The sequence below is a fragment of the Oncorhynchus kisutch genome, linkage group LG14 (genome assembly GCF_002021735.2).
Source record: "Oncorhynchus kisutch isolate 150728-3 linkage group LG14, Okis_V2, whole genome shotgun sequence".
Lineage (NCBI taxonomy): Eukaryota > Metazoa > Chordata > Actinopteri > Salmoniformes > Salmonidae > Oncorhynchus > Oncorhynchus kisutch.
Genome location: NC_034187.2, coordinates 69,722,252 through 69,743,241, shown reverse-complemented (window position 1 = coordinate 69,743,241; position 20,990 = coordinate 69,722,252). Strand labels below are relative to the sequence as shown.

Below are 20,990 nucleotides of genomic sequence, written 5' to 3'. Positions count from 1 at the left end.
GTATTGAAATCTCCCCCAAATGATTGTGGCGTTATCAGTAGGATTTTTCACACAGCCCTGTTAATAAGCACACAAAAAAGTCCAGTGCCCTTAGTCCTAAAACGTCTCAGACATTTCAGACCATAATGAATAAGATGACATGGGCTGGTGCAGGATCAAGTCCCAGATCTGTTGCCGTTGGGGGCAGTGAGGTGGGTTTATGAGGACTTATTGGTGCAGCTGGGGGCAGTGAGGTGGGTTTATGAGGACTTATTGGTGCAGCTGGGGGCAGTGAGATGGGTTTATGAGGACTTATTGGTGCAGCTGGGGGCAGTGAGATGGGTTTATGAGGACTTATTGGTGCAGCTGGGGGCAGTGAGGTGGGTTTATGAGGACTTATTGGTGCAGCTGGGGGCAGTGAGATGGGTTTATGAGGACTTATTGGTGCAGCTGGGGGCAGTGAGGTGGGTTTATGAGGACTTATTGGTGCAGCTGGGGGCAGTGAGGTGGGTTTATGAGGACTTATTGGTGCAGCTGGGGGCAGTGAGATGGGTTTATGAGGACTTCTTGGTGCAGCTGGGGGCAGTGAGGTGGGTTTATGAAGACTTACTGGTGCAGCTGGGGGCAGTGAGGAGGGTTTATGAGGACTTATTGGTGCAGCTGGGGGCAGTGAGGTGGGTTTATGAGGACTTATTGGTGCAGCTGGGGGCAGTGAGATGGGTTTATGAGGACTTATTGGTGCAGCTGGGGGCAGTGAGATGGGTTTATGAGGACTTCTTGGTGCAGCTGGGGGCAGTGAGGTGGGTTTATGAAGACTTACTGGTGCAGCTGGGGGCAGTGAGGAGGGTTTATGAGGACTTACTGGTGCAGTTGGGGGCAGTGCCAGACCAAGTGGCATTGGCCAGACACTGGCGGGTGGTGGAGCCGGTCAGCAGGTAGCCGTCCATACAGGAGTAGGTGACCGAGTGAGAGTAGGTAGTTCCGTCCAGCCTGTACACACGGCCGTTACTGGGGCTGCCTGGGTTCCCACACTGCCCCGCTGGAGAGAGAGATGCAGATAGAGTTCGATTGAATGATTGGGTTTATGTGATAATTCAAAATACATATGAAGTTGTTACATCACATTATGCACTGTACATATATTACAATATATACTGTATATTGGTTAGATTTGAGCATCTACAGTATGGAATCATCTCTGATAAAGACTGCAGATTTTTTGCAGATTTAAATGCACTTTAAATAAAGATTAAATTCATATGGACTGATACTGTGTGTCAATGCTAAGTACAGTATTTGTCCCTACCATGAAATAATCACTGCCCCTTTCCCTACTCTGGCATTCTAACCCCATAGCATCCACTCGGTCTAACCAAATAACAGTCATTTTCCTGGAAATATGTACTTGAAAGCTGTTTACAAAAGAGTTGAGAGAAACGACTAGCATCTAGGTAAGAGTGGAATGGTAGGGCAGCCATTGTTGGAGGGATCCTCGTGGATATGACTTATGCAATGTCCAGAGTGGGATTTCAAGAGCTATGGAAGGAGGCTTAGGGAAATCAACAAGCATTTTACCATGATTGTGTCCCTGAAACATTTGACCATGTTTCCATATGTGAGGTACTTAGTGAGAGTATAAAATAAATCCACATTGCCACTGTCAAAGAAACGTCATTAAGTCATGAGTTAGGGGTTGTGCACTACTATTGAGGGAATAAGGGTGGTATTGTGGGTGGGTTGGGCTGAGTGAAATGTGAAACATCAGTCTTTCACAGAGAAAGGGACGTAAAACAGACTCCATGATGGACTTCAAATGGAATAAGTATAGATACAAGCTGAGAAGGGCTGGGAGAGAAAAATGAGAGAGACAATGAGAGAGAGAGAGCAAGAGAGAGGCAGAGAAAGAGATAGAAATAGAGAGAGAATGAGAGAAAGGGCAGAGAGAGAAAGAGAGAGAGAGAGAGCGAGAGAGAGAGAGAGAGAGAGAGAGAGAGAGAGAGAGAGAGAGAGAGAGAGAGAAAGAGATAGATAGAACAAGAAAGCTAGATTCAGATAGAGAAAGAGAAAAGGGAGCGAGAGAGAGAGAGAGAGGTACCCAGTCAGCCTTGTGGAGGACCTGGCTGGCAGGGCCTTCAGGGGCTGAGAAGTTAACAATCTGTAAATCTATTTAACTGCAGAGCTGTAGTGGCTCAGAGGGAACATGGAGGACAAGCCGTCGTTTCGAGATGACACTAACGCTATTCTGTCACGTTGGAGAGGAGATGAATATGGTGGTTCAGAGGAGCCTGAGGAGGAAGGCGTGTTCTCCTCTGCAGACAGAGAGAGAGACACACACAAAGCATTTGGGGTTGTCTCTGGATGTGTCTGGCTGTCACCTGGGCAATTGTCCCTGGGTGTCTGACACCTGGGCCATTTGTCTCTGGGTGCCTGACTGCCACATTTCTCAGTCGTTCGGTAAGTAGAGATACGTTTGAGTACACCTCTTCAATCAAATCTCAGTCCAAGCTCCCTGTTGCCAATTCCCACCTTTCAGAAATGATTCCTGCGCAATGGAGGGGATTGTTTTTAAAGCAGTGTTTTCACACAGTGGGAGGTCGGAGGGAGCAGAGGAAGAGAGGAAAAGGGGAAGAGAAAACCACACCATTAATACTGGCTTGGTGCTGGGAAGCAGGGTGTTGTAAAGCGGTGTGGAGGGCTGTCCCAAATGGAACCCTTATTACCTAAATAGTGCACTTCTTTTGACTGGATTCCTGTGGGTTGTGCACCACATAAGGAGTAGGGTGCTATTTGGGATGCAGATGAGGTTTGGGGAGCAGAGCAGAGTGGACAGTTGACTAGCTACATGCTTCTCTCAGCAAACAAGGAGGGAGGTAATGTTCCTGTGTACTCCTGGTGTGATGGCTTGTCCCGTCTCATCTTATTCAGGGTGTAATGTGATGGTAGCTATAGGAGCTCCTGCAGCGAGAGGTGGCTCCAGCAGGCTATAGTGCTGTTGTGGTGTTGAGATGTCGAGGGACACAGACCGCTACACTGCCACATTCAATTAGCTCTAGGCTGGAGGTGCACAGCCGGAGGTGGCTGGAGGTGGAAGAGGCTGGGGAGGGGGTGATAAAGCACAGCACAGCATAGTGTGTTGCTGGGTTTTCTAGCTCTCAGAGATATGTTGGCTGGAAATGGAATGGTACAGCCACATGTTGGACTCAAAGGACCATAGAGGTTGAGGGGATGAAAAGTGTGTGTGTGTGTGTGTGTTGTCTCACGTTTGCAGAAGGGCTGTGTTCCAGACCAGGTGCCGTTGGGAAAGCACATCCTCTCAGCAGAACCAATCAGCTCATAACCCTCAGAGCATCTGAATTGGACTTTAGTGCGGATCCTGAAGTCACTCTCCTCCCTGCTGCCCTGTGACGGGGTGCCTGGGTCCCCACATGTCCCCTGGGAGTCACCTGCAGAGGCGCACACACACACACACACACACACACACACACACACACACACACACACACACACACCAGCCCGCAGGCACACAGGGAAAAGCAAAACCATAGAAAGAGTTAAAAACTTCTGGTGTTTCGTTCACAATCACATGTTCCAAAGGCCATGGAAACAAACCACAACTTTTTTTTATTCAAACCAGCGAAGGCACCCGACTCCACTCTGTCCCTCCTTAGCTGTATTTATTCTGGGTGTACACTCACAGAAAACCTCCAATAGACACTGATTCACCTCTCACACTGATTCCCCTCTCACATGATTCCTCTCACACCGATTCCCCTCTCACACTGATTCCCCTCTCACATGATTCCTCTCACACCGATTCCCCTCTCACACCGATTCCCCTCTCACACCGATTCCCCTCTCACACTGATTCCCCTCTCACACTGATTCCCCTCTCACATGATTCCTCTCACACCGATTCCCCTCTCACACCGATTCCCCTCTCACACCGATTCCCTTCTCACACCGATTTTCCCTCTCACACCGATTTTCCCTCACACCGATTCTCCCTCTCACACCGATTCCCTTCTCAAGGGAAATTAATATTCCTGACTGATTCAGGAAGCTGCCATACATCCCCTCCCCCTCTGTCGACATACAGTGAATTCAGAAAGTATTCAGACCCCTTGACTTTTTCCACTTTTTCCTCAAGGATATTCCTGCGTTGTCTTGGCTATGTGCTTAGGGTCGTTCGTGAACCTTAACCCCAGTTTGAGGTCCCAAGCGCTCTGGAGCTAGTTTTCATCAAGGATCTCGCTGTACTTTGCTCCGTGCATCTTTCCATCGATCCTGACTAGTCTCCCAGTCCATGATGCTGAAAAACATGCTGCCACCACCATGCTTCACTGTAGGGATGGTGCCAGGTTTCTTCCAGACGTGACACTTGGCATTCAAGCCAAAGAGTTCAATTTTGGTGTCATCAGATAATCTTGTTTCTCATGGTCTGAGAGTCCTTTAGGTGCCTTTTGGCAAATTCCAAGCAGGCTGTCATGTGCCTTTTACTGAGGAGTGACTTCCGGCTGGCCACTCTACCAAGAAGGCCTGATTGATGGAGTGCTGCAGAGATGGTTATCCTTATTCTCCCATCTCCACAGAGGAACTCTGGAGCTTTGTCAGAGTGATCATTGACCAAGGCCCTTCTCCCCCGATTGTTCAGTTTGGCCGTGAGGCCAGCCCTAGGAAAAGTCTTGGTGGTTCCAAACTTCTTGCTTTTAAGAATGATGGACAGAGGCTATTGTGTTCTTGGGAACCTTCAATGCTGCAGAAATGTTTTGCTACCCATCCCCAGATCTGTGCATCGACACAATGCTGTTTCGGAGTACTACGGACAATTCCTTCGACCTCATGGCTTGGTTTTTGCTCCGACATGCGCTATCAACTGTGGGACCTTATATAGACAGGCGTGTGCCTTTCCAAATCATGTCCAATCAATAGAATTTACCACAGGTGGACTCCAATCAAGTTGTAGAAACATCTCAAGGATGATCAATGGAAACATGATGCATCTGAGCTCCATTTCGGGTCTCATAGCACAGGGTCTGAATACTTATGTAAATAAGGTATTTCTGTTTTTGCTAAATTAGCAAAAATGTCTAAAAACCTGTTTTCCCTTTGTCATTATGGAGTATTGTGTGTAGATTGATGAGGATTTGTATTTATTTAATCCATTTTAGAATACGGCTGTAATGTAACAACATTTGGAAAGAGTGAAGGGGTCTGAATACTTTCCAAATGCACCGCAGCTCCTAGTCTGGTAGCCAGTGCACTACTTTTGACCGGGGCTCATAGGGTTCCGGTCAAATTTAGTGCACTACATAGGGAATAGGGTGCCATTTGAGATAGACCATGGTAGCCTTGCTCCTCCATTGAACCAGTCACACATCAATCACAGATACAGACACAGACAAACACAGAAGTCAACACTGCTGATGTGGAAATGACCACCTGAAAGTAATGGAGGCCATACAACCAGGATCTAGGAGATAGGGGACTGTGTGTGTTTGTGTATGTGTGTGTGTGTGTTCGTGTGTGTGAGTATGGCCAAGAGGGTAATCAGAGCTGTTAGAGGAGACTGGGAGACAATAGAGGACTGTCCACTTCAAACACTCGTAATGGTATCTCGTAATGGTAATCTCGTAATGACGTAATGGTATCTCTGTCAAATGGCTCAAGTACATTGAGATACTTATGTCTCATCAGTAACAAATAAATCTGTCTCTGATGCAACACAATATATTGGAAAGTCAAGGGTTGAGAGAATTTAGACAAAGTGTAATTGGTATCCATATGAGATTAACAACAAATTGTTATAAAAAAATTAAGCACAAGTGAGAAAAATATTTTTTTAAAGAATATATCCATCCATACATATATTTATGATATCTATTTCTGTCTTGTCCAGACAAATACCCAACATTTCCACCCTGTGTGCATAACCAGAGCATTCCAGTGTGGACCTCATTGTTCCTTCCATAAATAAGTCATAATTTATGAACAATGTTAGCTACTTGACTCATCCACTTGGTCAACCTTATGTAGCAGCAGACTGACTGTGATCCCAGGCTTTAGTGCAGCTGACACACACACACACACACACACACACACACACACACACACACACACACACACACACACACACACACACACACACACACACACACACACACACACACACAGCTAGGTACTGTAGGCAGTAGGCAGTATTCAGACAGGCAGGCGGTAGTGTCCCAGCCCAGGGGACAGACCAAAGTGTCGGCTATTAAAGAGCTGCAGGCCTGTTTGCTTTACATACTAATACGCCAGCAGGCCACTTTTACAGCTTAGCCAAAATCCTTCCCACCAATGCTCCCTTATCCCTCCACCACCCAGTTCTCAGGAGGGAACTACTTTACCGCTCAGAGCCGTGGAGGGTTATATTATATAGACCTACCTAGCGTTATACAGTATACCCACTTGCAGTGGACACGTATGACCGTGCAAGCTGAAGTCATATGAGTACCGGTAAGCTGCAGTTGAAAGGGCATTCTTCTCTTGTAGCTCCACACATACTTAGCGTATATATCCCTGCACTAGTCCCTATAGACATGTACAGTATGACTGTGAAAGCTGAAGTCATGTGGGTATAAGCTGCACTTGAAAGGGCCTTGTGCATCTTGGTTATAAATGTTAATCTGGGGTACTATGGAGTAACAGAGATGTGCAAGCCTTTAAAACACACACACACACACACACACACACACACACACACACACACACACACACACACACACACACACACACACACACACACACACACACACACACACACACACACACACACACACACACACACACACACAGTACTGTAGCAGGACATTAGGGGGGCACAAATAGTGTACACTTTATAAGGGGATATATGTAGCTTTACAGGCACTATATATGTCCTAAGGTACAGTCTGCTGGAGACACATGCTACTGATACATCCTTTTACTGCCCTTATTTCAGTGTGACTGAATACAGCCCTCGGGACAGATATGATAGGATATGACACTGTGTGGTGGCTTCTAGGTAAGGTGTGTGAGAGTCTTGATGGGTGTGTTTGTGTGGGCTTGTGTTTGCCAAGTTTTTGTGTGGAGAAATGTGTATGTTTATGTGTGGACTTGTCTGCTTGAATGTCACTTTTACTTTCTGTTTGAGTGAGAACCCGTGTGTGTGTGGGGGGGGGGGGGGGGTTGCCCCTACAGAACAGTATGTGTATGTAGCTGCTGGGCGTATGCATGTGTGCCATGCTCCATTTCCTCTGTTATCCCCCTGGCAGCGAGCGACTCTGGCTGGCTGGCCGAGGTGGGGGTGGGGGACGGGTTCAGGTTCCCAGGAGTGTGCTCCGTCAGGGGGAATGTGCTGACCAAGCAAGGCTGGGCTGAGGCTCCAAGGACAAGGGGAGGGTATTGCTGTATTAGCTGTTCCAGCGGGGCTGTGGTACTCATCTACAAAGGCAGCGCTGAGACCCACCTAACCACCAGACACAGAGATGGAGATGGACGGGGTAGGGAGAGGGAGAGGGAGCGATGGACAGGAGAGGGAGAGGAGGGAGAGGGGGGAGAGAGAGAGAGGGTAGGAAGAAGAAGAGGGAGCGAGAGAGATGGAGAAAGGTAGAAATTGAGAAAGAGAGATAGAGATGGAGAGCGGGAGAAGGAGAGGGCTGGCTGTCACACACAGTGATACACAGCATCAGCTCTAGACAGCGAGCAGAGACAAACACAACACAGACCCTCAACCGACCACTCCACCTCCCCATCCCCCCTACCCCGTGTCTCACACAGAGTATAGGCATGGACACACTGGGGAGAAAAAAGGGAATATACAGTATATGCCATTTAGCAGACACTTTTATCCAAAATGCCTCATTTTGTTTCGTATGGGTGGTCACAGGAATTGAACAGAGAACCCTGGTGTTGTATGTGCCTTGCTCTACAAACTGAGCCTTGCACAAACAGGGTAGAGGGAGGTGAAACAGGGAATAGGCGATGTAAAAGTAATCTCCCTGGTGTTATGTCACAAAAGACTCTGTGACTCACGGAACTTCCTGAGTTATCTCTAATCTCAAACAGGGCACTTCTTCTGTCGTCTCTTCATAAGAAGCTAGCTCTATGCCACCAGGACAGACAAAGGGGGAATTAAATACCCTCTAGAATGGATTGGTCTCTCAAAATAACTATGTTCTTTATTCTAAAAGAAAGCTTGGTCAGCCAAAAGGGGAAAAGACAGAGTCTCCCTTTCACATGATAGCATACAGTGCCTTCGGAAAATATTCAGACCCCTTGACTTTTTCCACATTTTGTTCCGTTACAAACTTATTCTAAAATGGATAAAATTGTTTTCTACACACAATACCCCATAATCAGTGCTTAATTTGAGCCGGATCGTGCCGGAACAGGATCCGGAACCTCTCAAATTTGAAATAGTTTGTTCCGGCACCTATTTGCCTGGATCCGGTACCTCTCATGACATAATTTATTAATTGTTTTACTGTTCGCACTGTAGACATTCTAATAAAAGTGATCAGCATTAAATCAAGTTGCCTCCTCGTTATTTCTCCCACCCCCCAGGAAGACCATCATGTAAAAGCACAGTGAAAATTCTGTATAATCATCCTATCCTGCCACACTGATTCCAGACCTGCTCTCTTATTTGTACATAGAGGTTATGGGGAGGGCCGGTGGGGTAATTAACTGATCTTGACACAGGTCTTGGTAGTGGTGTTCAGCTAAAGAAGAGATCCCTACGTAATCACATTACGTAGTCTAGGCTAGTTGTCTCCCTACTGAATTTGAATCGTGGGAAAGACAAATAAAAAGACAAATAAAAAATGGATAAGAAAAGGCAATCGAGTTTGATGAAAATGTTCAAGTCCAAAAATCCAGAGAGAGATGGTGAATAGAACCCAGAACGAGCCAGAGAACTGTCAGTGCCGGAGGAGAGGAGTGAGGGGCAAACTGATCCTGATGACGATGCTAATCCTGCCAGTTCAGCATCACCACCGGCACCTCCACTAGCTAGTAGGCCTGCTAGTGAGTCAGACTCAGAGGGAGACAGGGATCTGGGGGGGGGGGGGGGGGGGGGGCATCCACCAACGAAGATGCTCGGAGCAGGTGCAATTTGCAGTTTAAGAAGGAGCAAACGTATAACCCCTAGCTTGTCACACAGAATCAAAAGTTGTGCTGTACAACATGCAAAAAGGAAGGGAGCTTGGGTCTAGAAACAACTGGAGGGATTCAACTAGCAAAAGAGTGGGAGGGATGTACAGTAAATTAACATCCTATGCCTCAGACGTAAAAAACAAACAAAGAGCACTCAAGGTTTTTGAACATTCCCAAAACATGGCGCATTTGGTGGCTGCAAGCCTTGTAGACAAGGCTAAAGAATACACCCAGGTTATTGTTCACACTCAAAATGAAAAAAATAGACACAACAGCCAGAGACTCCAGAACAGCCTTAGAAGTGGACTAAATGTCACAGCCACCATTTAACTCTCATGAGTTAAATGGACTTGACATAGAGAGAGTTGTTGTGGAAGGTTTTGAAAACCAAGGTAGGATTTCTTTTTCTTTACAATCTTGTTCTGTACTGTGATGGTAATCTGAACATGTGCTTCATATTATCACATAGGCAGGAGGCCTATATATTCTCATATGTGTGTTCTACTGTAGCCTACATTGATCTATTTTATTTGAAGTTATATTCCGATATTGTGATATTTGTTCTACTGCTACATTGATGCCTTGAAAAGTACATGAAATTCAGGTGTAAGCCCCACAGCTGAGTATGTGTGCATATGCATATGGCGGGTGTTCTGCAGTGTCATCAAAATATAATATCAGAAATTCAGATGTGTAATATCAGAAATTCAGACTTGTGTAATATCAGAAATTCAGACTTGTGTAATATCAAAAATTCGGACTTGTGTAATATCAGAAAATCAGACTTGTGTAATATCAGATATTCGGACTTGTGTAAGCCCCGCAGCTATACTCAAGTATATGGGCATACTGCATTGATCTCTAAAATATTAATCAGCACCTTGGAGAGTGCTGTCCGTTTCAGCACCATAGACAGTAGCCGACTTGACTGTTTACTCTGCCTGCTGCGCTGCCACGTTGTGTTTGACACTTTTTTTCTCAATGTGTTTCGGTACCTCAGAGCCCACCGGACCCCCTTCGCCCACTATGTGTTCTGAGACCTCCCGATTTACAAATTAAGCACTGCCCATAATGACAAAGTTTTTAGAAATGTTTGCAAATATATGCAACATTTAAAACTGAAATATAACATTTACATAACTATTCAGACCCTTTACTCAGTACTTTGTTGAAGCACCTTTTGGCAGCAATTACAGCCTCGAGTCTTCTTGGGTATGACGCTACAAACTTGGCACACCTGTATTTGGGGAGTTTCTCCCATTCTTCTCTGCAGATCCTCTCAAGCTCTGTTAGGTTGGATGGGAGCGTCGCTGCACAGCTATTTTCAGGTGTCTCCAGAGATGTTTCGATCGGGCTATGGCTGGGCTCCTCAAGGATATTCAGAGACCTGTCCAGAAGCCCCTCCTGCGTCTTGGCTGTGTACTTAGGGTTGTTGATCCTTTGCTCCAGTGGGAGGTCCTGAATGCCCTGGAACAGGTTTTCATCAAGGATCTCTCCCTCGATCCTGACTAGTCTCCCAGTCCCTGCTGCTGAAAAATATCCCCACAGCATGATGCTGCCACCACCATGCTTCACCGTAGGGATGGTGCCAGCTTTCCTGCAGACGTGACACTTGGTATTCAGGCCAAAGAGTTCAATCTTGGTTTCATCAGACCAGAGAATCTTGTTACTCATGGTCTGAGAGTCCTTTTTGTGCATTTTGGAAAACTCCAAGCGGGCTGTCATGTGCCTTTTACTGAGGAGAGGCTTCCGTCTGGCTACTCTACCATAAAGGCCTGATTGGTAGAGTGCTGCATGATTGTCCTTGTGGAAGGTTCTCTAATTTCTACAGAGGAACTCTGGAGTTCTGTCAGAGTGACCATTGGGTTCTTGGTCACCTCCCTGACCAAAGCCCTTCTCCCCCAATTGCTCAGTTTGGCCGGGAGGCCAGCTCTAGGAAGAGTCTTGGTAGTTCCAAACTTCTCCCATTTAAGAATAATGGAGGCTATTGTGTTCTTAGGGACCTTCAATGCTGCAGAAATATTTTGGTACCCATCCCCAGATCTGTGCATCGACACACTCCTGTCTCGGAGCTCCTCCTTTCCTATAGGCAGGAACTCAAACAGGAAGTACCCGTGCTGAGGACTATTCAACACAGTCTCAATAAAGCCTCAAAATACCCCAAACAATATATTTTAAAAAAAATGTATGCAAGTGGTTACAATGATTTATTAATTTAATTTTGCCAAAATAATGTAAATCCAACTTTTTGGGCGACCCGACCAAATTCACATAATGTGTTATAGATCTGCCATTCTCATTGAAAGCAAGTCTAAGAAGCAGTAGATTTGTTCTATGAGCACTATTTTTTTAATTTTACCTTTATTTAATGAGGCAAGTCAGTTAATAAGAACAAATTATTATTTTCAATGATGGCCTAGGAACAGTGGGTTAACTGCCTGTTCAGGGGCAGAACGACAGATTTGTACCTTGTCAGCTCGGGGATTTGAACTTGCAACCTTTCGGTTACTAGTACAACGCTCTAACCACTAGGCTATGCTGCCGCCCCTATTTCTATGCTTCCCGGTCTTAAGTTTAGTTTTTTCGGTTTTGTACATCGGCTTCAAACAGCTGATAAAACAATATTTTTGGTTATGGAAAATATATTTCACAGGGGACTTATTTCCTCCACTGGGGGGTAGTGGGGGGTAGTGCACTGTGACTTATTCCCTCCACTGGGGGGTAGTGCACTGTGACTTATTTCCTCCACTGGGGGGTAGTGCACTGTGACTTATTTCCTCCACTGGGGGGTAGTGCACTGTGACTTATTTCCTCCACTGGGGGTTATTTCACTGTGACTTATTTCCTCCACTGGGGGCTATTTCACTGTGACTTATTTCCTCCACTGGGGGGTAGTGCACTGTGACTTATTTCCTCCACTGGGGGGTAGTGCACTGTGACTTATTTCCTCCACTGGGGGTATTTCACTGTGACTTATTTCCTCCACTGGGGGTTATTTCACTGTGACTTATTTCCTCCACTGGGGGGTATTTCACTGTGACTTATTTCTTCCACTGGGGTAGTGCACGGTGACTTATTTCCTCCACTGGGGGGTAATGCACTTTACCCGGGCCCATATATGGAGGGGAGCAGTCACATCGGTTTCTCAGGCCACTTGGACACTATAGAAGCACACACACATCCTCATTTGATCTAAAGCTTTTAAAACAATTTTTTTTTAAAGTAAGGGGCTTAAGATCCTGCTTCTCACTGGACGGCAAAGCAAACTATAGGTCTCTGATTCAGAGAAATCATAATGCTTCAGTAATGAGAACAATGGAAGGAGAGAGAGAGACAAAAAGGGAGAAGAGACAGGGAGGTGATGGAGGAGAAAGAGAGGGAGATAAAGAGAGAGAGAGAGAGAACAATATTCCCATTCCCATTTACTCATTGCTTTCCATTTCTCTGTTCCTGGCTGTGTCTTTTTCTGGGTCAGGGCTCTCAGAAGTGAACAGGCACCATACACTGTCCAGGGGGATGGGGAGGAGCTGGTGTCTGCATTTTTATTTTATGGGTCATGGACACTTAATGAAGGTTTAATGGATGAACAGAGACCTAGAGCAGGTGAGGCTGTGTGTGTGTGTGTGAAGAGATTGTCTCTGTGTGTGTGTGTGTGTGTGTGTGTGTGTGTGTGTGTGTGTGTGTGTGTGTGTGTGTGTGTGTGTGTGTGTGTGTGTGTGTGTGTGTGCGTGTGTGTGCGTGTGTGTGCATGAAGGTGCTCTCTGTGCATCACTGGGTCTGCAGGACCTAGGAATCAGAGAGAGACTGGCAGTTGAGAGATAGAGACAGGACTGGAGAGGAGGAGAGGAGCCACATGGGAGTAGAAGGGGCGGAGGAGAGGAGAGCACTGGAAATAGGGCAGGACTGATTAGCCTAAAGAAGAGAGGAGCTTGGAGGGAAAACACAAAATGTTTCAGACCACCCCTCAACGAGCACACCCCACACCCCAAGTGATTAGCAAGCACCATCTGTGTTGAAAACGACTTGTGCCCAAAACAGAGAAACCCCCAAACACAGACAGACACGTCATTCTAGCCTAATTTAGAAGACTGAACACATGCAAAACTCAAGTCATCATCATACTGCAAATAAAACAGCTAATTGTAGGTAAGTATACTCATAACATCATGACATATAATTGCTGATACTTCATAAAGGGCTTTATAGATTCATGTATTTATGTTTATTTGATAGTCAGTATCCCCAAAGAGACACTCACACAAAGTAAATGAAGCATTAAGATAAATAGTAAACTTAATCTCAACAGAATTGTTTTCTAGCATGTATACTAAAATGATTAACCATGTTTAAAGGAATAGTTCACACAAATTACAAAATGACACTTTGGTTTCCTTCTCCTGTAAGCAGTCTACGGATAAGGTATGACAGTTATTTTCCGTGCATCATGTCCGAATCATCCGAAAGTATCTAAAATTGATTATGAAGCTCAACAAAGACAAAACTTGCAATATCAGTCCCATGACTTGAATGGGATTTATGCCACAAATGCTAAATTGTTAGCATGTGGGGAAAGAAAAACTGGGAAATTAAACTAAAGCATGGATTGCTGTCATACCTTGTCCATAGACTGCTTACAGGTAAAGGAAACCAATGTCATTTTGTAATTATGGGTAAACTATCCCTTTAAGAGAGCTGTTGAGTGAGGGAGAAGTAAGGGAGTAAATCTACTCTGAAATCAAAATCAAATCAAATTTATTGGTTGCGTATACAGACTTGCAGATGTTATCGCAGGTGTAGCGAAATGCTTGTGTTTCTAGCTCCAAATGCGCAGTACTACCTAGCAATACAATAACCAAAAGAAATATCAGAATAAGCCCTATCAGAACGAGCAATGTCAGTCAGGAATATATATAGAGGACCAGCCAAAAGTTTGGACACACCTACTCATTCAAGGTTTCTTTCCCTTTTTTTCTTCTATTTTCTACATTGTAGAATAATGGTGAAGACATCAAAACGATGAAATAACACATATTGAATCATGTAGTCAGAGGCGGATTTAGGTATAGGCCACATGGGCATCCAGGGTGGCATCATGCCATGGGGGCGACACGGGGTGCCCGCACCAAAACATTTGGAATGGCGACATTTGCGCGATTGGCATTCTATCGCTCATTTGCACGTCACGTCAATGATATCATGTCACCATGTGGGACTGTGGGTCAATTAACCTTGTCGGAGTGGGAGCCCTGATTATAGTTTGTCAGTTAGCAGGCTACTGCCTGGGAAGGTCTCCCACTCAGAAGTACAAGATGTTGAGGGAGGCAGGGGTAGGTAGATCTCATGATAGTCCCACTAAGTGTAAACCAGATGGGAAGGCGTATTGCTGCAGAATGCAGCTGCAGGCTGGTAACTCTAATGAACGTATCCTCTGCAGCAGAGGTAACTCTGGGTCTTCCTTTCCTGTGGCGGTCCTCATGAGAGCCAGTTTCATCATTGTGCTTGATGGTTTTTGCGACTGAACTTGAAGAAACGTTCAAAATTCTTGACATTTTCCTGATTGACTGACCTTCATGTCTTAAAGTAATGATGGACTGTCATTTCTCTTTGCTTATTTAAGCTGTTCTTGCAATACTATGGACTTGGTCTTTCACCAAATAGGTCTATCTTCTGTATACCACCCCTACCTTGTCACAACACAACTTATTGGCTCAAATGCATTAAGAAGGAAAGAAATTCCACAAATTAATTTTTAACAAGGCACACCTGTTAATTGAAATGCATTCCAGATGACTACCTCATGAAACTGGTTGAGAAAATTCCAAGAGTGTGCAAAGCTGTCATCAAGGTAAAGGTGTCTACTTTGAAGAATTTCAAATATAAAATATATTTTGATTTGTTTGGTTGTTTTTTTTGGTTACTAAATGATTCCATATGTGTTATTTCATACTTTTGATGTATTCACCATTATTCCACAATGTAGAAAATGTTTCAAGAGCTGAAATAAAAGATCCCAGAAATGTTCCATATGCACAAAAAGCTTATTTCTCTCAAATTTTGTGCACAAATTTGTTTACATCCCTGTTAGTGAGCATTTTATCATTTATCATATGTCTGAGGAGTATTTCTGTCTGTAATAAAGCCCTTTTCTGTGAAAAACTCATTCTAATTGGCTGGGTCTTGCGCCCCAGTAGGTGGGCCTATGCCCTCCCAGGCACAACCATTGCTGTGCTCCTGCCCAGTCATGTGTAATCCATAGATTAGGGCTTAATTAATTTATGTCAATTGACTGATTTCCTTATATGAGCTGTAACAGCAAAATCTTTGAAATTGTTGAATGTTGCGTTTATATTTTGTTCAGTAAACATCTTGTGCAATACACCGATGCATGTGTTGTATTCAAGATCCTAAATGGCCTGGCTCCCCCTCCACTCAGTATTTTTGTTAAACAGAAAACCCAAACATATGGCAGCAGATCCACAAGGTCTGCCATGAGAGGGGACTGTATAGTTCCATTAAGGATAAGCACCTTAAGTAAATCCGCTTTCTCTGTGAGAGCTTCCCATGTCTGGAATACACTGCCATTTTTTATATTTAAAATTTCACCTTTATTTAACCAGGTAGGCTAGTTGAGAACAAGTTCTCATCAGACACACATAACTGCACCACCTATCACACTTTCACAAAATTAATGAATAAATGGCTAAAGGTCCATCAGATTTGTGATCATAATCCCTAGCTGTGTATGGCCGCTTTCTATGTTGTCTGTTGTCTGTAGCTTGTGAGGTGTGGAAACACTTTGTTGTTTTATGAATTTTGTCTTGCTGCTTTTTGTTCTATGTTGCTCTTGTCTGTATGCTACTTCTTGCTTGTCCTATGTTGCTCTGTCTGTATGCTACGTCTTGCTTGTCCTATGTTGCTCTGCATGTGCTCACTGCTCAATGATGGTCTATATTGTAATTGTTTTTAATAACCTGCCCAGGGACTGCGGTTGAAAATTAGCCGGCTGGCTAAATAAAACCGGCATTTTAACTGAAATGTTGATTAATGTGCACTGTCCTTGTAATAATAAATAAACTCAAACTCAGTATATATATATATATAAATAAATGTATAGACATTACGGACAGTATACGAATAGAAAAGTTTTCTGTCTATCTCCTACCCATACATTCACATCATTCTCAGTTAGAAGAGGTGAGACTGTCTGCTTGTGTTCTTATATCTCACAGCAGCAGAGGCAGCTTTAGGTCCACTGCGCACACAGCTGAACTCTTCACACTACTCAATAACAGGGTTAGCTAGGGGAGGTTTACACACAGCTGAACTCTTCACACTACTCAATAACAGGGTTAGCTAGGGGAGGTTTACACACTGGTAAACCCTTCACACTACTCAATAACAGGGTTCGCTAGGGGAGGTTTACACACAGCTGAAATCTTCACACTACTCAATAACAGGGTTCGCTAGGGGAGGTTTACACACTGGTAAACCCTTCACACTACTCAATAACAGGGTTAGCTAGGGGAGGTTTACACACTGGTAAACCCTTCACACTACTCAATAACAGGGTTAGCTAGGGGAGGTTTACACACAGCTGAACTCTTCACACTACTCAATAACAGGGTTAGCTAGGGGAGGTTTACACACAGCTGAACTCTTCACACTACTCAATAACAGGGTTAGCTAGGGGAGGTTTACACACTGGTAAACCCTTCACACTACTCAATGACAGGGTTCGCTAGGGGAGGTTTACACACTGGTAAACCCTTCACACTACTCAATAACAGGGTTAGCTAGGGGAGGTTTACACACAGCTGAACACTTCACACTACTCAATAACAGGGTTCGCTAGGGGAGGTTTACACACTGTTAAACCCTTCACACTACTCAATAACAGGGTTAGCTAGGGGAGGTTTACACACCGCTGAACTCTTCACACTACTCAATAACAGGGTTAGCTAGGGGAGGTTTACACAGAGCTGAACTCTTCACACTACTCAATAACAGGGTTAGCTAGGGGAGGTTTACACAGAGCTGAACTCTTCACACTACTCAATAACAGGGTTCGCTAGGGGAGGTTTACACACTGTTAAACCCTTCACACTACTCAATAACAGGGTTAGCTAGGGGAGGTTTACACACAGCTGAACTCTTCACACTACTCAATAACAGGGTTAGCTAGGGGAGGTTTACACACCGCTGAACTCTTCACACTACTCAATAACAGGGTTCGCTAGGGGAGGTTTACACACTGGTAAACCCTTCACTCTACTCAATAACAGGGTTCGCTAGGGGAGGTTTACACACTGTTAAACCCTTCACACTACTCAATAACAGGGTTCGCTAGGGGAGGTTTACACACTGTTAAACCCTTCACACTACTCAATAACAGGGTTCGCTAGGGGAGGTTTACACACTGTTAAACCCTTCACACTACTCAATAACAGGGTTCGCTAGGGGAGGTTTACACACTGTTAAACCCTTCACACTACTCAATAACAGGGTTCGCTAGGGGAGGTTTGCACACTGTTAAACCCTTCACACTACTCAATAACAGGGTTCGCTAGGGGAGGTTTACACACTGTTAAACCCTTCACACTACTCAATAACAGGGTTCGCTAGGGGAGGTTTACACAGAGCTGAACTCTTCACACTACTCAATAACAGGGTTAGCTAGGGGAGGTTTACACAGAGCTGAACTCTTCACACTACTCAATAACAGGGTTCGCTAGGGGAGGTTTACACACTGTTAAACCCTTCACACTACTCAATAACAGGGTTAGCTAGGGGAGGTTTACACACCGCTGAACTCTTCACACTACTCAATAACAGGGTTCGCTAGGGGAGGTTTACACACTGGTAAACCCTTCACTCTACTCAATAACAGGGTTCGCTAGGGGAGGTTTACACACTGTTAAACCCTTCACACTACTCAATAACAGGGTTCGCTAGGGGAGGTTTACACACTGTTAAACCCTTCACACTACTCAATAACAGGGTTCGCTAGGGGAGGTTTACACACTGTTAAACCCTTCATACTACTCAATAACAGGGTTCGCTAGGGGAGGTTTACACACTGTTAAACCCTTCACACTACTCAATAACAGGGTTCGCTAGGGGAGGTTTGCACACTGTTAAACCCTTCACACTACTCAATAACAGGGTTCGCTAGGGGAGGTTTACACACTGTTAAACCCTTCACACTACTCAATAACAGGGTTCGCTAGGGGAGGTTTACACACTGTTAAACCCTTCACACTACTCAATAACAGGGTTAGCTAGGGGAGGTTTACACAGAGCTGAACTCTTCACACTACTCAATAACAGGGTTCGCTAGGGGAGGTTTACACACTGGTAAACCCTTCACTCTACTCAATAACAGGGTTAGCTAGGGGAGGTTTACACACTGTTAAAACCTTCACACTACTCAATAACAGGATTAGCTAGGGGAGGTTTACACAGAGCTGAACTCTTCACACTACTCAATAACAGGGTTCGCTAGGGGAGGTTTACACACTGGTAAACCCTTCACTCTACTCAATAACAGGGTTCGCTAGGGGCGGTTTACACACTGTTAAACCCTTCACACTACTCAATAACAAGGTTCGCTAGGGGAGGTTTACACAGAGCTGAACTCTTCACACTACTCAATAACAGGGTTCGCTAGGGGAGGTTTACACACTGGTAAACCCTTCACTCTACTCAATAACAGGTTTCGCTAGGGGAGGTTTACACACTGTTAAACCCTTCACACTACTCAATAACAGGGTTAGCTAGGGGAGGTTTACACAGAGCTGAACTCTTCACACTACTCAATAACAGGGTTCGCTAGGGGAGGTTTACACACTGGTAAACCCTTCACTCTACTCAATAACAGGGTTCGCTAGGGGAGGTTTACACACTGTTAAACCCTTCACACTACTCAATAACAAGGTTCGCTAGGGGAGGTTTACACACTGTTAAACCCTTCACACTACTCAATAACAGGGTTATAAATTGATGGAAGAGACCTACTACACGGAAATAGATCTGTGATGTTGGATTCAAAACTCTTCTAGACTTCTTCACTCAATAACCATCTTCTGTATTGAAGGTAAATACCTGTGTCTCTCTTTTCTCTTTCAACTGTCTCAAACGATGTATCTTGGCCAATGACTCACTTTGGGGAATAATCAACCAGACAAGAAAGAGAGAAAGAAAGAAAGACAGAGAGAGACAGGACGAGAGAACTAGCGATGCTCCCAGGGGAGATGAGGGTGAGATGATTCCTTTGCAGTCTGCCGTAGGGAAAAGCAGATGGCATATCATCTCAATAAAAGAGGGACAGCAAACTAACCAGTAGTTCCCACAGATCAATTACCTGTCCAAAGACCTCCCTGCCTGCTTCCCAAATGGCATCTTATTCCCTATATAGGGCACTACTTTTGACCAATGGGTTTCTGATTAAAAGTAGTGCTCTACACAGTAAACAGGGTGCCATTTGAGATGCAGGCCCAACAAGAGAGGAAATAAAGAGGCCCTCATTATCCAGGGTTCCTTCTACGGCTGAAAAAAAAAAAAACTTTAGCTGCAAATGTATTTTCCCACCATACCCCATCCTGATGGGGTCGGTGCAATCTTTAATTAAATGTAGCCATATAACGATTTCCCTGCACATTGCACCACATCATAATGTATATATTTAGCTACAGTACTTTACATATTGAGTGGAAGAATAGGAAGAAGAAGAGGAAGGAGAAAGAAGCTATTTCTTGGGCGGAAGGAATGCGTGGTAACTAAGTCTGTGTGTGAGAGAGAGAGAGAGAGAGAGGGAGGGAGGGAGGGAGAAAAAGAGCAGAGGAAGAGGTACAAAGGGCATAGAGAAAGAGGAAAGGAGACAGAGAGAGAGAGCGAGAGAGAAAGAGAGAGCGGGAGTGAGAAAGCGAGAGATGGACATTGTGTTGTGAAGAAAGGACAGTTGCTGTGGTTGTGTTGACGTCAGGGCTCCAGGCACAACACCCACGCTAGTGTGAAGAGGGTGAACTCTCTTGCCCACATGTTCGTCAATGCCTCTCGTTTCTTCTATTCTGCTGGAGCCAATGTGTTGTTCCACCACCGCATATAAATCCTCCTCCACTATTATGAGCTATCTTTATACTTCTTCAGTTATTATTTAGAAGTCCTCGATATGACCTTCTCTCTCTTTGTCTACGTCCGATTAAAGCTCTTGCCATGTACGTATGCGTGTATAAAAAAGGTATTATCAAAAGAAAGGACAAAAACGGATAAATGTAGATATGATCACTTCGTCAAAGTGACAAAGCTGACCAGAAAATCCAAGCCTTGAAATTGTCATATGGTGCATAAACATAAAGTTGACTAAGTCATTTTTACCTTGGACAAACTGTGTCCCAAACACACAGACACAGACACTCACAACCCCCCCTGTATGTAAAGGCTTTACCTGAGCAGAAGGGCATGGGTGCGCTCCAGTGGCCGTTGAGCTGGCAGGTGCGCGCCGACTCGCCCTTCAGCTGGCGCCCCCCTATGCATGTGTAGCGAACCGTAGAGCCGAAGGTGAATTTATCCCCGTTCAGCTGGCCGTTGGGAGGGGACCCGGGGTGACCACAGTCCACTACTGGAGGAGAGAGACACACACACAAGATGGATGCTGTCAGCTCAGAGTGCTGACAGGGCTAATGTAGTGGAAGGTACTGTCGTCACTCTCTAGAGGATTGAGGCCACACACTGTGTCTGCTGCCCAAATGGCACCCTGTTCACTATACAGTGCACTATTTTTGACCAGGGCCTATAGGGTAGTGCACTATAAAGGGAATAGGGTTCCATTTCAGACACAG

At 44.9% G+C, this 20,990-nt stretch overlaps 1 protein-coding gene across 3 annotated transcripts in view; it reads right to left on the bottom strand.

The window, feature by feature from the left end:
- The window catches only part of LOC109904406 (CUB and sushi domain-containing protein 3), a 657,725-nt gene that overhangs the window by 48,065 nt on the left and 588,670 nt on the right, over positions 1 to 20,990 (bottom strand). For all 3 annotated transcript variants that reach the window (XR_004202892.1, XM_031788837.1, XM_031788836.1), the window contains 3 exons: positions 20,597 to 20,770; positions 3,240 to 3,422; positions 842 to 1,018 (listed from right to left, as the gene is read on the bottom strand). Coding sequence is in view for 2 of the 3 variants with exons in the window: in XM_031788837.1 (XP_031644697.1) it covers positions 842 to 1,018; positions 3,240 to 3,422; positions 20,597 to 20,770 (534 nt within the window). In the remaining variant the exon portion in view is untranslated. The remainder of the gene's footprint in view (positions 1 to 841; positions 1,019 to 3,239; positions 3,423 to 20,596; positions 20,771 to 20,990) is intronic.